This window comes from Molothrus aeneus, chromosome 12 (genome assembly GCF_037042795.1).
Source record: "Molothrus aeneus isolate 106 chromosome 12, BPBGC_Maene_1.0, whole genome shotgun sequence".
Lineage (NCBI taxonomy): Eukaryota > Metazoa > Chordata > Aves > Passeriformes > Icteridae > Molothrus > Molothrus aeneus.
Window position 1 is genome coordinate 8,415,073 of NC_089657.1, and position 14,774 is coordinate 8,429,846.

Below are 14,774 nucleotides of genomic sequence, written 5' to 3' on the forward strand. Positions count from 1 at the left end.
CTGCATCTAACTCAGCCACTTGTGGCGATCCTTCTACCACAGAGATGTCTGCCTCCCACCGCTGAGTTTGAGGGTCCCGCCAAGTCATCACTGACTTGTGGGATGCTCCAGACGCGTCAGTGAAAACGGTCAGGGCATCGAGGGGTCTCTTGCTCTGTACTGACTTGATGGTAAAAATAAATTCTTGATTAAACAATTTGTGGGCCGGCCGATCTATCGTAATTTGGCCCGTGTAGCTGTCCAGAGCTAATTGCAAAAGTTCGTTCGTTTGAAGGACGTTCTCAAACATTGTTAATTTGAGGTGGCCCGTGCCGAATTTAATGGGAAGATGAATGCATGTCAAGTCCTCACCTGCCAGCTCCCTGATCCGTGATCTCGCTTTCCGGATCAGGTCAGCCACCAACTCCAGTGGCGATGTCATTCTCTTGGACCTGTGGTGGCTCAGGAATACCCACTCTATGATCAAGAGGGGGTCCTTCGCCCCGCGGTCCTTGCTCTTCCCGATGACTCCGTCCCACTGGAAGAGCATGCCGTGAAGGTGTGGCAGTTTCCCCAGAACAATAAAACGGAATGGCAGACCCGGTTGGTACCGGTGGGCCTGCCTGGCCGAGATTAAACTCTGAATTTTCTCCAGAGCGGTTTTGGCCTCCGGGGTGAGGGTCCTAGGAGAACTCAGCTCCTCTCCCCCCTTCAACAAATTGAAGAGAGGGGTTAGGTCTTCGGTGGGAATACCTAACCAAGGTCTCACCCAATTTAAAGAACCACACAGTTGGTGGGCATCTGCTAGGCTTCGAATATTGCTTTTTATTGCCAATTTTTGCGGAACAATGGTCCGCTTGGTAATTTCAAGGCCAAGGTACCGCCAGGGCGGCATCCTTTGAATCTTTTCTTGCGCCAGCTCAAACCCTGCAGCAACCAACGCAGCGGTTGTCAGGTCAAGCGCATGAGCCAACAGGTCGTCGTCTGGCGCACAAATCAAAATGTCATCCATATAATGATGGATGACGGCTGACTCCACAGCTGCACGAACAGGGGTCAGCAGGGAAGCGACGTACCATTGGCAGATCACCGGGCTGCACTTCAAGCCTTGTGGCAATACGGTCCAATGGTAGCGCTTGCCTGGGGCTTCACGGTTAATAGATGGAACCGTGAAGGCGAAGCGCGGCGCATCATCAGGGTGTAGAGGAATTTGGAAAAAACAATCTTTTATGTCAACAACTGCCAAATTCCAATCTTTAGGGAGCATCGCAGGGGACGGCATCCCTGGTTGGAGGGGTCCCATATCTTTAATGACTGCGTTAATTCGACGGAGGTCATGCAGGAGTCGCCATTTGTCTTTGTTGGGCTTTTTGACGACAAAGATGGGAGAGTTCCAAGGCGACATGGACTCTACTAAATGCCCTTTCTGTAGTTGTTCCTGCACGAGCTCGTTGAGCGCCGCTAATTTTTGTTTGTTTAGCGGCCACTGCGCCACCTGTACTGGTTCATCTGAAAGCCAATCCAGCTTCCAGGTGGGGCGCTCAGCAGTGGTCGCTGCCCGAAAAACCTGGGGAGTCACTGGTAAGTCAATTCGGGCTCCCCACTGGGCCAAGAGATCCCTCCCCCACAGGGGTTCCGTATAATCTAATACAAACGGACGAACAGAAGCCAATTGTCCGTCGGGCCCCGTAATTTGTACGATGCCTTTCGATTGCTTCGCCAATTGAAGCCCTCCTACACCTCTGATGTGGCCAGGGACGCTTTGCAATTCCCAACGCGACGGCCAATCCCGAGAGGGAATAACCGTGACGTCTGCCCCTGTGTCCAGCAAGCCGCGTAGAGCGACTTGCTCTCCCCCCTTTTTTAGTTTACAAATAAGTTTGGGCTTTTCATGCCCAAGAGTTTGAGCCCAGGCTACTGTAGGTATGTCTGTAGCCTGGGTTGCTGACCGAAGTTCCGGAGGTGGTAAAGCGGAAACAGCATATGGTGGTGACACGATAAAGAATTGGGCTATTATTTGCCCCTTCGGTAGGAAAAGCGGGGGGAGGACACAGTGCAGCATAAGTGAGATTTGTTCCGAGCCAGCGGGAAGCAGGCTCGGGACAATACTCACTTCTGGTGGGGTCGCCTTTGTGTCGCCTAAGACGAGGAGACTGTGGCTTGGACGTTCCCAGTTTGTTAGGCCCTCCGGGAGGACAGCAACGTGGTGAAAACCGGCGGAACGGAGATGTAATGGTTCCGCGAGCTGCAACCTACGGGAGGAAACACAGGATGAAAGAGCATAGTTATTGATGGGTGTTTGTGTCAGTCCGGTATGAAAGTCAAGTCCAGTTGGAGGCATTATTTCACTGTTCTCCCTCTTCTCCCGCCAGGACGGATGGTGTGAACAGGCCTCCGCATTTGTGTCCTGGCGCAGGGGGCCGCTGCGCTGTTTAATTAGTTTTTTTGAACAGTTTGCCCGTGGGTCCCCTGCACGGACTTTTTAAACTCATAAAACTGCTGTTTGAGGGGGCATGCGGGCATCCAGTGCCCCAGCTTCCCACACAGATGACACGGTGTGGCTGGAGGCTTAGGCACCGGGGTCGACATTGGTGGCAGCGGTTGCGCGGTAGTGGGACAGACGTCGGTGGTGAATGGGGGCTCCTCGACGGCGGCGGCGGCGGGACGGAAAGGTGTCTTCATGCGGGCGGCTGCGGCAGGTGATGGTCCGGTACCTGATGGAACTAATACCTTTTTTCCACACACCAAAAGCATGTCCCGCAGGGTGGGAGCTGGCTCCAGAGGGAGGCTGTTGATTGCATCTTTGCAAGCCGAGTTGGCATTGAGGAATGCCATCTCTTTTAACAGCTCGGCTTGCAAGTGCTCTCCTTCAACTTGATAGTTAATGGACTTTCGGAGCCGCTCCACAAACTCGAGGAATGGTTCCTCGGCACCCTGCAGGACTTTGGCATATGGGACCTGGGGTGTGGCCGCTCGCAACCCCAAGAAAGCTTTCTCAGCCGCCCGGGCAGTTTGCTGCAGGACCTCCACGGGTATGGCTCTAGCTTGGGTTGCTCCGTCACTCCAGTTCCCCGTCCCAAGCATATGGTCAATGGAAATGACCTCTCCATCTGCACTCGTCCGGGAGTTCGGGGAATCCCATAGGGACGGGAGCACCTTCAAGGCTTCCTTTCTCCACGCTGCCTCCCAGAGCACTTGCTCGGTGGAATTGAGGAGGCAGCGGAAGACTCGGCGGAGGTCGGCAGGTGTAATGACCGACTCCGCCAGGACGGCCTGAAGGAGTCCCCGAAAATATTCGGAGTCCCTCCCGAACTCTTTCTGTGCTTTGCACAGCTCCTTCATGGACGAGTGAGAGAAGGGGACCCATTGAGCCAGGGTTGTCCCATCTCCCACGGGATGAAAAACGACCGGGGCTGCTGATGGGACTGCAGACAGCTCCGGTCCCCGGCTCGGGACCCCCCCCCCGCTAGCCCCCAGGGCGTGGGAACCGGAAGGGAGGGCGTGGGAACCGGGAGCGGGGGAGGGAGGGTCCCGGCGTGGGAACTGGAGGGAGGGTTCTGCAGCAAAGTGCCTCCCCTTGTGGGAGGGGCCCATCGACGTCGTTGCGAAAGCGGGGGGTGGTGGGAGAGGAGGGGAAGGGGGAGGAGTTGCAGGGGGTGAAGGCGGGGGAGGAAGGGGAGGAGAAGGGGGCGGGGGAAGGGGAGGGGACGTGGGAGGAACCCGCGAGAGGGGAAGGGAAGGGATTTGGGGGGGGGCTCGGGAAGGAGTGGGGGAACTCTGGGAAGGAGAAGGGGGTTTTTTAGGATTGAACACGCGGTCCCCTCCATTTTGGGATGATTTGACGCCATCTTGGCGAGAGGACCGCGGAGAACTGAAACGAACTTTGGGTTTAACAACTGGGGTCGAGGGGGTGTGGAAAGAGGGAGCAGGAACAGTCTCCTCCGGAGGTTGGCCAGACCTTCGGAGGCTCGGGGACCGGGTCGCCCGCGAGGAACTTAGGGACGGGTGTTTCCCTGGCGCGGGGCTGTCGCGGGCTGCTCCCCGCAGGGACTCGGTTCGGGAGGGAGGGCGCGAGGAACGAAGGGCAGGTGCATGGGGACGGGGAGAACTGGGGTATAACTGGGGGTCCGCTGGCTGGGTCCGGGAGGAGGGTTTAACAGTGAGGGCAGAAATCAAAAGGGATATTAAACAAAAATGGCTTTGAAAGGTTTTGCTGCCAGCTTGGATCTCTCTCTGAAGGCGGGATTGAACCCGCCTCAGAAATCTGGGATCCAGGACTGATTCAGCATTTAAATCAGGGTAGGTACGGGTCAGCCAGCGGACTAAACTTTTAACTTCCCTTTTATTAAACTTATAATTCCCACCCCCCAGGGTACCCACAACTTGGTAAAAAACCCCTTTCTGAGTGGCCGACAGTTTAGCACCCATATTTGCAGATGGAATACGCAGGGGTCAGCCACTCGCTCTACCGCTAGCAACAGGAAAATCAAAAGGAATCTAAAATAAAACTAAACGGGGTCCCCACTGACCCTGACCTCCCCCTCCCACTGGCCGAGGAGAGGACCGGGATGCCTATGCCAGGTTTTCCGTGAGGTCAGGTGGTGGGCTGTACAACACAGCCGAGAGACTCACCCGTCAGGGGGACGAACCAAGGCTGCTGCTAGCGGGAGCTGCCTGCGCCGAAGGCGGCCTCTTTAGGGTGCGCTGAGAGGGTGTCGCCTTCTTCTCTCCGGAGCACCGCACCTCCCGAAACGAGGGCGTGCTACACGGAGAGCGGTGAGTCGCCCAAAGGATTAGAGCAATCCAACCCGCGCGTCGCGGGACTCCTGTTCCGAGATGCAGTCCTCCGAACGGTGTTCAGGATCCGCAGACTGCCTCAGATGCAGGGGTCTTCACGCCACGCGTTGGGCGCCAAACTGCTGCGGTGCTGGGGTGGAGAGTTTGCCCGGCTCACGTCCAGCCCCGATCAGCAACGGTGGGGCGCTTGAGGAGCCCGAAGCTCCTATCGCGCCTATGGGTCCGCAAGCGAGAGCGGAGGAGGGCGGCAACGCAGGGAGGCGCAGGCGAAGAAAGAGGGACTCAGCCTTCGGGAGGGGTAGGCAGGTTTATTGGAGGAAGGTCGGTCGGGGAGAAAAAGCAGGGTGGAGGGAGAAGGACTGAGCATCGAACTGAGGGTGTACAGCAGCTTATAAGGGAAGGGGGAGGGCTTAGGAGGGGCAACACGACAGCAAATGAGGGTATGAAAAAACTGATACATAGTTTGATGAACGCATGAAACCAACAAATCAGCAAAAAACTGGGGAGGGGTCCCTGCCCTTGCCCAATCACTTGACACCCTGGGGAGAAGGTTCTAGAAAGAAAGGCAGGGCTGCCGAGTGATGGACAAAGGCCAGGGGTGGGGACAACAAGACACATCTGATGGATAGGGGAGGGGAAACGTGATAGACAAATAACGATAAGAACTTGGGGATTTCCAGGGAGAAAGGGGGAGCTTTTCAGGACGAGCCAGACTGAATTAAAACAACATTACACCACGCACCACCACAGAGATACAGTTATGGAACAGGTTAATGTATTTTCCTCTGAATATAATGCTGTGGGAGCCTGTGCACAGTTACTTGTGTGTGTTGAGAATAATGCTGACAATTCAGAAAAGAAAGTCATGAACTTGATAATCGCCATTATTTTGTTTCACATTTTCAGCATGTTCATGTCCACGTGCTGCCAAGGAGGGCTGGAGACTTCAGCAGGAATGATGATGTCTACGAGGAGGTAAGATTTACACTCCATCTCTTCTTCAGAGTTGGTTTTGCTTTTAGTAAACTGCTTTAGTGGTCCAGCCCCTCCCATGGATGTAGGGATGGGATCTCTGCATTTTTATTGCTTGCAAAGATCCTGTGGCAGCACCAAAATCTATACTGGGATTTCTTTGAGAGCTCCCTCTCTGTGGGAGGATACAGTTGACACCTTTGGGACTTCAGTCTGTCACTGCACACAGGGTGCATCTCTACAAATAATTGTGGTCTCTTATTTTGACAGCACAGGGAAAAAGGGTGACCACATGGTCAGCCTGGCATGCAGGGAGGGTGTCTTACACCAGCTGCTCACCTGGGGTGCCAAACCTCCCCCTTTCCAACCAGAGAAAACACAGGCAGCTTGTTACAGCTCAATCACAAACTGCCTTCTGGCCTGATTTTTGTAGGGCTCTGCTCAGCCCTGGACAAATCACATTGTAGCCCCAAAGGTGGAAACTAAAGAGCAACTCTGCATATAGATGGAATATCTGCATGTGTGCAGACTGTGCAGCAGAGCTCGGCTCATGAGCTGTTCCAGTGTGACTGAATCACTGGCTTTTGTTTAAGTGAACAATTGTACTGGCATTAACAAAAAGTTTTCCCCAGTTTGACAGCTGTCATAATGATTCTATGAAAAAATCTCACTATTGTTAAATTTATGGCTTGTTCTTCGTGGGTTTGGTAGGATCCTCTTTCTGAAACATGACATCTCCTTCTCTTCCTGAAAGTAATTAATATAAACTTGTTCAGTGCTACTGCAATACCATCTGCTTGAAAGAGACATCGTGACATTTTCCGCTTTGGTATTTTTTTCTTTGTGATATCTACATGATGACAAGTCCCCACTCACAAAAAAAAAATGGTGGAGTGTTTTAAAGTTTTTCAATTACTTAAATATGCAAAAATGAAGAAGAAAGCATATTAGTGACAGGTTATATGAAGTGTAGTGCCTGAAAACTCCACTAGTTTGGGTAAAAGCTTAATGAGACTGCTGAGCAAGGAGATCCAATGGAAGTAAATTATGGCAATCTTTGCTGGCGTGGTGGTTAAAAGCAGTTGAATGAGACAAAAGTTAGCAGGGTTAAAGGGTTGTCAGGCACTGGAAGAGGCTGTTCAGGGAAGTGGTGGAGTCACCATCCCTGGAGTTATTTAAAGGATGTGTAGATGGGGCTCTCAGGGCTCTGCATTACCGATGGGCTTGGCACTGCTGGCTTGATGGTTGGATCCAGTGACCTTGCAGGTGTTTTCCACCTAAATGATTGTATGGTTCTGTGATCTTTTCCTTTTCACATGTGTTAAGGGGTTTCAGATGCTGCATCAACCCATCAAATCTCTTTCCATTTCTGTCATATTTACAATTCCATTTGCTTCTTTTTTAACACAATTACTTCTCCCTTGTTATAGCTAAACAGAAACAGGCAAAACTCTGATAAACTAGACTATATATTTAGTGTTGTTAAATGCAAAAGGGTGGCAAATTGGGGAAGAATTTCTTTTTTATTTTGTCATTTCCAATTACAGCAATTGTAGGTGTTGCTTTCAGCAAACAGGAACCATAAATATTTAGACATAGATGTGATAATGCATCTTTTAGCAGAAGAATGTATAGCCTCAGAGTCTAACTAGCTATTCTTGAACACTACAGAGCTAACACACTTTTGTACAGACTGTAGCTGAAGAAAGATTTAATTTTTTTTAGGATGACAGGGAAACAAAAACATTTGCTGCTATAAAAAGTTTGGTACCGAGTTCTGTCACTGTCTGGATTGAGGATGGAGAGACTTAAGAAATTTGCTATCACAGGTGAATAAAGCTATTTTGAAAAATGAAAAAGGGACAAATTATTGAAAATACAGCTGACTTTGGAAATAATTTGGAGCTTATGTCAGTACAGCAAAAACATTTTTATATACTGCATCTCTGTGTGATGTCAGTAAGTCATATCCTTTTGACAAGAAGATACTTTAAAAGATTTAGGAAGATATGTAGATCATGGTGGGGCAACAGGCTGGAATTCGACAAGGGATAAAGTACCATTAGGTGAGATGTGGGTGCTGGAGAGAGCTTTAAATCTATTTTTCATGGAATTTGTACTTCAAAAATCCAAAACCCCTTCATAAACACTTCATTTCCATGTATTTGGGTGATAGATGGAGTTGTAGTTTAGGCAGCAAAGACTACCTTCTAAAATCATCCCATTGGCCTTTTCCTTGTAAAATGTGACATGGAGGCTGATCAAACACTCAGTGCAATTGTAAAGCACACTGAAGATAAATTGTGCATATTGGGGTGCCTGGGTTAGCTACCACAGCTAAAGGTTTAACAGCAATTGGGAGCAATTTTCACAGCCTCTAGGTCTCAGCTCTGGCTCAACATGTCTTTTGCAAACCCTTTTCTATCTGTAAGTGCCTTTGAGCTCTCCAAGCTCTGCAGTTGTCATCTGTATATGCTCAGCAGATTGCTGATAAATCCCGCTGCTCTTAGTGTCTGACAGTGCAAGGAATGCCCAGATGCTGAGCCATCACTCCTCCTAGGAGCCTTCTAGAACTGAGACAGCCAGAAAGTGCTTGCAGTCTCTGACTGTGTGCTTAGTTTCTCCCATTCAGTCTTGGAGTGACCACTCACCTGATGGAAAAGGCAGAAGAAAGCACATCAGGTTGTTCCCTGCTTAGGCTGTTTACTGGGCTCTGAGATCTTCTGGCTTTTGGCTCTGAAGCTCTGACACAGCCCTGTCTAATGCAGTTTTTTAGTGTAAAGAGTATAATTAAGGGAAGGGTGTTTTTTAGCACTTGTATTTTAATCAGGTATCTGATAGACACAACTGTCTGCTGATTTCTGGATGTATTTTTAGATCTGTGGTAGTGGAAAATTAATTGTAGAAGGAATAAAACAGGGTCTGACACTTATTTCACAGCACCTTCTCTAAGGCACTCCTTGGTAGAATGTGTCACAACATTTTAGGTTTTTTTACTTCAGTGCATATGAAAGAAGTCACTGTGTGATTTTTCCAAGATACAAAGAGAATCACTAATAGTAAAAAACCATCTGCATTTAATATTTTAGATGTATTTCCTCTACATCTTTGCAGGGCTATTTCTTGGAAGGGTATTTCCTGGGAAGTGTTAGTTATCCACTCTCTGGGCTCACTGTAGTGGAAAGCTAAAGCTATAGTTTATCAGTTCTTACATTTCTCTGCAATTATTTGAAGCCTAATCCTGCAAGTGTGCACATGCCAAAGTTAAATTGGTCTTACAGGATTTTTTATAGGATCAGGCTCTTCATCTTTTGCTATTGCTAGATTACTTTTCTCATCTTCATCTTGAGTAGTTCTTATTCATTGATGCTTTATTTCTTGGACAGCAGAACAATAGCAGCTAAATATTAGGAAAAACTGCTCTTAGAATAACTATACCTCTGTATTTTCTGTTTGGTTTGAAAGAGATTATATTTCACATTTATTAATCAAGGAACTTAAAAGCCTCTTATGAAGTAGTTGCTTGCTTTGAAGTAGATGAGTTCTTTGCTATTATAAGGGCATGTCACAGGTATGAAAGAACATCTTTACTGTAGAGCAGCCCCCAGTGTTGTTGCAGTCAGCACAAGTACTGCAGTTGTTGGAGGTCATCGTGTCCAAGACATTCAAGAACATTATCCTGAAAAGCCTTGGCACTTCCAGGCATCTGTGGGCAGCCCTCATTCAGTGGGTGTTTGAAAAGTCCATAGCACAGCCTGTCCCTGGTCTCCACTGAGTGGTTAGCCATTACTGCAATATAAATAACATTCATCATCCTTTAGGCTGGCAGGTAATAGCTGTACTGGGCCAGAGACGATGGGGCTCTCTCAGAAAGGAAGACTCAATCAAAACTCTGCACTCCTGTTATGAGTGCTGACCTCAATAAATTAATTTTGAGGCTGACAGACTCAGATGGGTAAGGGCAGCCTGGCCTCTCAGTGAAACCCTGAGCATCCCTGGCGTGCTGAGGTGAGTTTTGTGGTGCACACCCCTGTTCCTCCCCAAATTCTGTGTTTCCCTTGGTGCCTGCAGCCTCCTGTAACAGATGCAGCTGCCACAGCAATGCACATCCAGGGCTGTGCACACAGGGCAAAGAGTGCCCAGCCCCTCACCAGCCTTGCTCTTGTGCCCTCCTTGTTGCACTGCCTGTCTGCAATTCCCAGCTGGAATTGGGAGGACACTGAAGGACTGGAGAGCCCTGAAAAAGGGGAAAAGTGTGAAAGAGAGAGGTTAACCCAAACCCCTGTGTCTCCATTCTCCTCTGCCTGTCCTGTGTCTCCATCCTCCTCTGCCTGCCAGACCTGCATCATGGATCTCTTCTAATGAACCTGAGTGAAACTTCCTACTGCGAGTTATTCAGTAATTTATGAAATTTTGTAAAAAGCCAGCAAAAGAATTTGCTTCATGCTATCCTCCTTCCCCTCTGGCATTCAGGCAAGCAGTGAGAGACTCACTTAGGAAAAGATACTTTGACTCAGTGATCTCATTCAGCATGTTATGCTAAATCATTTCAGCACGAATACCTATTAGTAATCATTTCCAGTTCCAGGAAGGATGAAGGAGGCATTTTGGCATATGAGTCAAGAACCTGCTGGGCTGTTTCTTCAGGCTGGCAAAACAGGGGAACTGTGGTGAATTCAGAAGTTTAGTCAAACAAGCCTGAAGTTTAATTCTCCCTGAATGGCTTTGACTGTGACATGCCATCACTCCGAGCTGCAGACAGCGTCCTGCCTGCTGCTGGGCACTGAGCCTGGCACAGGGCTGGAAACCTGCACAGCTGCACTGAGCTGCTTAAAGGGCTTAAAGGTAAGGAATGAAGTAAAAAGATAAATAAGCCCTCATCCAGGTCTGTGAGACAAAATGGAAAGATGCCCAACAGCTCCTGTGAACATCAGATTGAACTATTCATGAAAATTAATGGCATGCAGAGCTAATAGGCTGTTCCTTGGCCTCAGAATGATATTGTACCTTATGGGAACATATTGTAGCCTGCTGGGAGATCAGTCTGCTGTGTCTGAACTCCCTTGGGGCCAGACCCTGCTCTCTCTGCACCCTGCTTGATTAAACCCTAGAAAAGGACAGAAGCAGCACAGAATCTCAGTAGTTTTATGGGGTGTTTTTTAAAGCTCTAGTTTCCCAGGTACAAGTTTATTTCCTAATCTCCTGATGCAGCAGCAAATAAATTCTCCCCAGTAGGCTTCAGATTTTACCCTGGTCTTGCCAATGCTGCTTTTTCTGACTGCAAGCATCAGAGGAGGTTCTCCTAGCCAAGGAGCATGAGCCCTTCCCAGCTGATTCCTGAGTCTTGTGATATTTTAGTGATTCCAGCAGGGCAGGACACATGAACTGTGTGTGAATATTTCCAGCTGGGAGTATTGCAATAGAACCTAGAACTGTGCCAGTAATTGTGGTTTTGATCTAGTAGATGGATGGACAAAAAAAAAATTTTTAGCTAACCTGAAACAATGTTTTTTTCCCATCAAATGAATTTCCTTTTGTTTTAAACAGGATAATTTATTTTCTGGACCGTAATATTTTGTCTGATTAGGATTGGAAATCCCCTGGGTAATGCTGGTATGCCCTGCAAGCCTATTCCATGTCCTCAACCTACATGAGGCAAAACTGACAAATTTGTCAGTAAGGCCCAGTATCAATACTGGAAGACATCCTATGGTCACATTTATCTCCCTTGGTGAAACCCCCACTGTTTGTGGCAATTTCTGGCCTTTCCAGCCCTGTCAGGTATTTCTTAATTTGACACCTGAAATCTCTGAGACCTTCCTCTATGCTGTCCGTGTTGCTGCACTTACTTTAAGATAGCAGGGTATCATTATCTGATCTGATTAAGAGCCATTTCATTCTTTTCTCTAGATCCTATGGAAGATCTTCTATAGGATCTAGAGAAATGGAAAGAACTCAGCTATAGAAAGGAATTAGAAGTGGTAGAAGGTTTCCCATTAAGGCAGCCATCCCTCATGATCACACACGTGCCCTTTACACCTAGGCTTTGTCTGGAAGGCAACGTGCATTTGGCATTTTACCTACCATGGATCAGCCTCATTGCCCTCTACTCTGGCTGTCTCTCTGCATTCCATCACTGCTCTTGATGCTTCTTACCCTTTCCTGCCTCAGGGGTTTTGCAATCCTTGTCCTTCCAGGTTAAAAGACATTGGCTGCCAGGATCCACTTACATTTCATCTATAATATAGTAGATGCAAATTTTTGTGACCATTGCAAAGGATCTCTTGGCTCCTTGTGTAGGATGTTTGTTGTGTTTAGCTCATGGAGTATTTGCTCTGCTGCATCCTTGATGGTGCTTCATTGGCAAGTGACTTTGTGACAAAAAACCTCCAACCAAGGACAACTTGCTGATAAGAAGATTAAAGTGAACATGGTCTCTGAGGTCCGATCATGCTGTCAGTGCTTAGACTTGCTCAGCTGCTTCCTGTGTGTTCCCAGCCCTGAGGTAAAGCTGTCTTCAGATCTCTGCTTATCCTTGGAGGTTGAACTCATTCTGGTGGGGAGAACATCCCCATTGGTATCCTAGGTACTCATCTTTTTGGAATTGATGATATGGAAAACAAACAAACCTATCAGGGAGCTGCAATTTTCTAGAGAGAGATTTTTCTTTGCCAAATTTAAATGCTGCCTTAAACTTCAAATGAAATGCTCCCCTGTTCTCTTTAAGGTTCAGGATATTGGAGGAGGTAGTTGGTAAGCACAAACCAAATCACACCAAAACCCAGTGCAGACCTGGCAAGGGATTAAGGCCAGAAGAGAAGAGAAGCTGATGGTAAAATGAGGATAGAATGAGAATGGATTTAATCTTTTGTTGCAGTGGTTTTGCCAGGAAAGCAATGCAAAGTAACCAGAGATCTGTTGCAATACTGGGGGCAAAGAAAGTGTTATTTCAGTTTGAGAAAGGAAATTTTAATAATACATTGCAGCAGAGTGAGAATTTAGTTTAACAGAGTGTTAGCATAATTGTGCACAATTTGGTTTTATTTAAATACATTAAGCACTATTGTTTCTTTTCCGTGTTAAGGATTGACTTTGGTGCTAGTTTGCAGCAGTTTTCCTTAATTGCTTTAATCCTTGGCCTTAAGAAAATGAATACTTTAAATTCACACTTGTTAAGTACACTGCTAATGAAGAACAGGCTTTAGCAATCTTTGGTGGGCCCAAGCTATATGTTAAAAAAAAAAAAAAGAGAAAGCAAAGAGAGAAAAAAAAGAGAGAGGGAGAAGCTAATCACCAACCATTCTGTTAATGCTTATTTTAATCATCCTGCCTGCCCTTGCTGGCAGACAGAGCCATTTGGCTGCAGAGGCAGGAGGCAGCCATCGCCTCAAATGGCACTGATGTTGAGAATTGGGCCCAGGAGGACAATCTGACTTGTCAGTTTATATAGACATAAAGCTTCATTGTTGTGCACAGACACAACTAGCTTTTTAAAAGCCTATTTCCCTCCTGATGATGTGAGAATCTGCTCCCCTCTCTCCTACTGTTTTCCAGCCCTCAGATTTATTAGACAGTGTTTGTAGCCCTGCTCAGTGTTTCTGTGGTGCCATAGGGGCAGGTGGGGACCAGCAGTGCCACGGTGACCAAATGCCCAGCTTTGAACCACAGGGACCTGTGGGGGCTGGGGGAGCAAAGAGCTGTGACTGCACACTGGGTGATGTCTCCTCAGAGAGTTTTAACATACTGATATCCCCGATGGAATATTCTCTATGGAATTAAGTGTGTGTTTTAAAACACACAGGATGCTCAGAAGTGAGGAGCTAACAGCATTTCCTTGGGGGCCAGAAGAGAAACATCTCCAAAATTCAATTAATTACCAGAAATGTATGATGTGTTTTCAAAAACAGCTCATGCTGCTATTTCGCATGTGCAGGAAACTTTTCTCTTTCTGACAACTAAAGAGTTGCAGCTAGCAAAGTGAGCTTACAACTTCTTCTGGCTGCCTGTGCCTCCCCGTGCTGCAGGGAGCCCCTGGAATGGTTTCAAGTAGCACAGTGCAGCATTTTTCCCATTTCAGCTTTTGTGTCCTGCAAATTGGAGAAAGTGACAACTGGTGCCCACATCAAGCAGTGGCATTTACTGCTCCAAGGAAAAGAAAGCTTCAAAATCCCACTTGGCTGAGTTACAACCCAATTATAGCTATCCAAGCACAGGTATTCCAAAAAACAGGGAAACAGGGAAGTAAGGCAGCCTTTGTCCCACTTTGGCCAGAGAACTGGAGCATGTTGTGTGAGGTTGCCAAAGAATCCCCTCCTGCCTTTAATTGCAGAAATTGATCATAGGTTTGTGGTAAACATACAAGCAAATCCAGCTAAACATTTGTGTCTCTCTTTTGCTACATAAATTACTTCAGTGGACTGGTATCTTGCTTCTAGGGGTTGTAATCTCTGTGGAAGTGGGAAGGTCTTGCAATAAATAGAGTTTTAATGGAAGGCCTGTTTTAGAATTTCTCTTTTCTTTGAACGATGACCTTTTTCTTTTTTTTAAGGAAAAATCTATTCTCATTCATTACATGAATGTCTCTGAAGGGGCAAATGCACACAACTGCCAGGTCCCGTACAGCACGGGCTCTATGCAGGGTTCTCTTCAGCTGAGGCTTGATTTGGAGCAGTAATTGAGATTAGCTCCCTAGGAGATGGGCCTCTGCTCTCTTCCTGGCTTTTTTCTCAGTAAAATAGTTGCATTTAATGCATTTATGAGTAGACTGTAAGTGCTAACATACTTTCTTCCCTTACACTTGCCATTTCCATGGCAGGCTCTGAAGAAATAACAATACATAAAGCTGCATAAACACTTAAGGTCTTCAGTGTCTGCTGCCATTGGCACTTTCAGATTTTCTATTTGAAGATAATTTCATTTCACACTTTTACATCTGAAGAGCCTGTTTTTGAAGACCTCCAAGTATATTTTTTAATGTATATAAATGAAGTTTCCTCCTGCCTCTGTGAATACATTAAGTAACAGTA

General features: G+C 47.3%; 1 protein-coding gene across 2 annotated transcripts in view; it reads left to right on the top strand.

Moving 5' to 3' along the window:
• FHIT (fragile histidine triad diadenosine triphosphatase) overlaps window positions 1–14,774 on the top strand; it is a 527,985-nt gene that overhangs the window by 440,361 nt on the left and 72,850 nt on the right. For both annotated transcript variants that reach the window (XM_066558122.1, XM_066558121.1), the window contains one exon: window positions 5,683–5,751. In XM_066558122.1, the coding sequence (XP_066414219.1) occupies window positions 5,683–5,751 (69 nt within the window). The remainder of the gene's footprint in view (window positions 1–5,682; window positions 5,752–14,774) is intronic.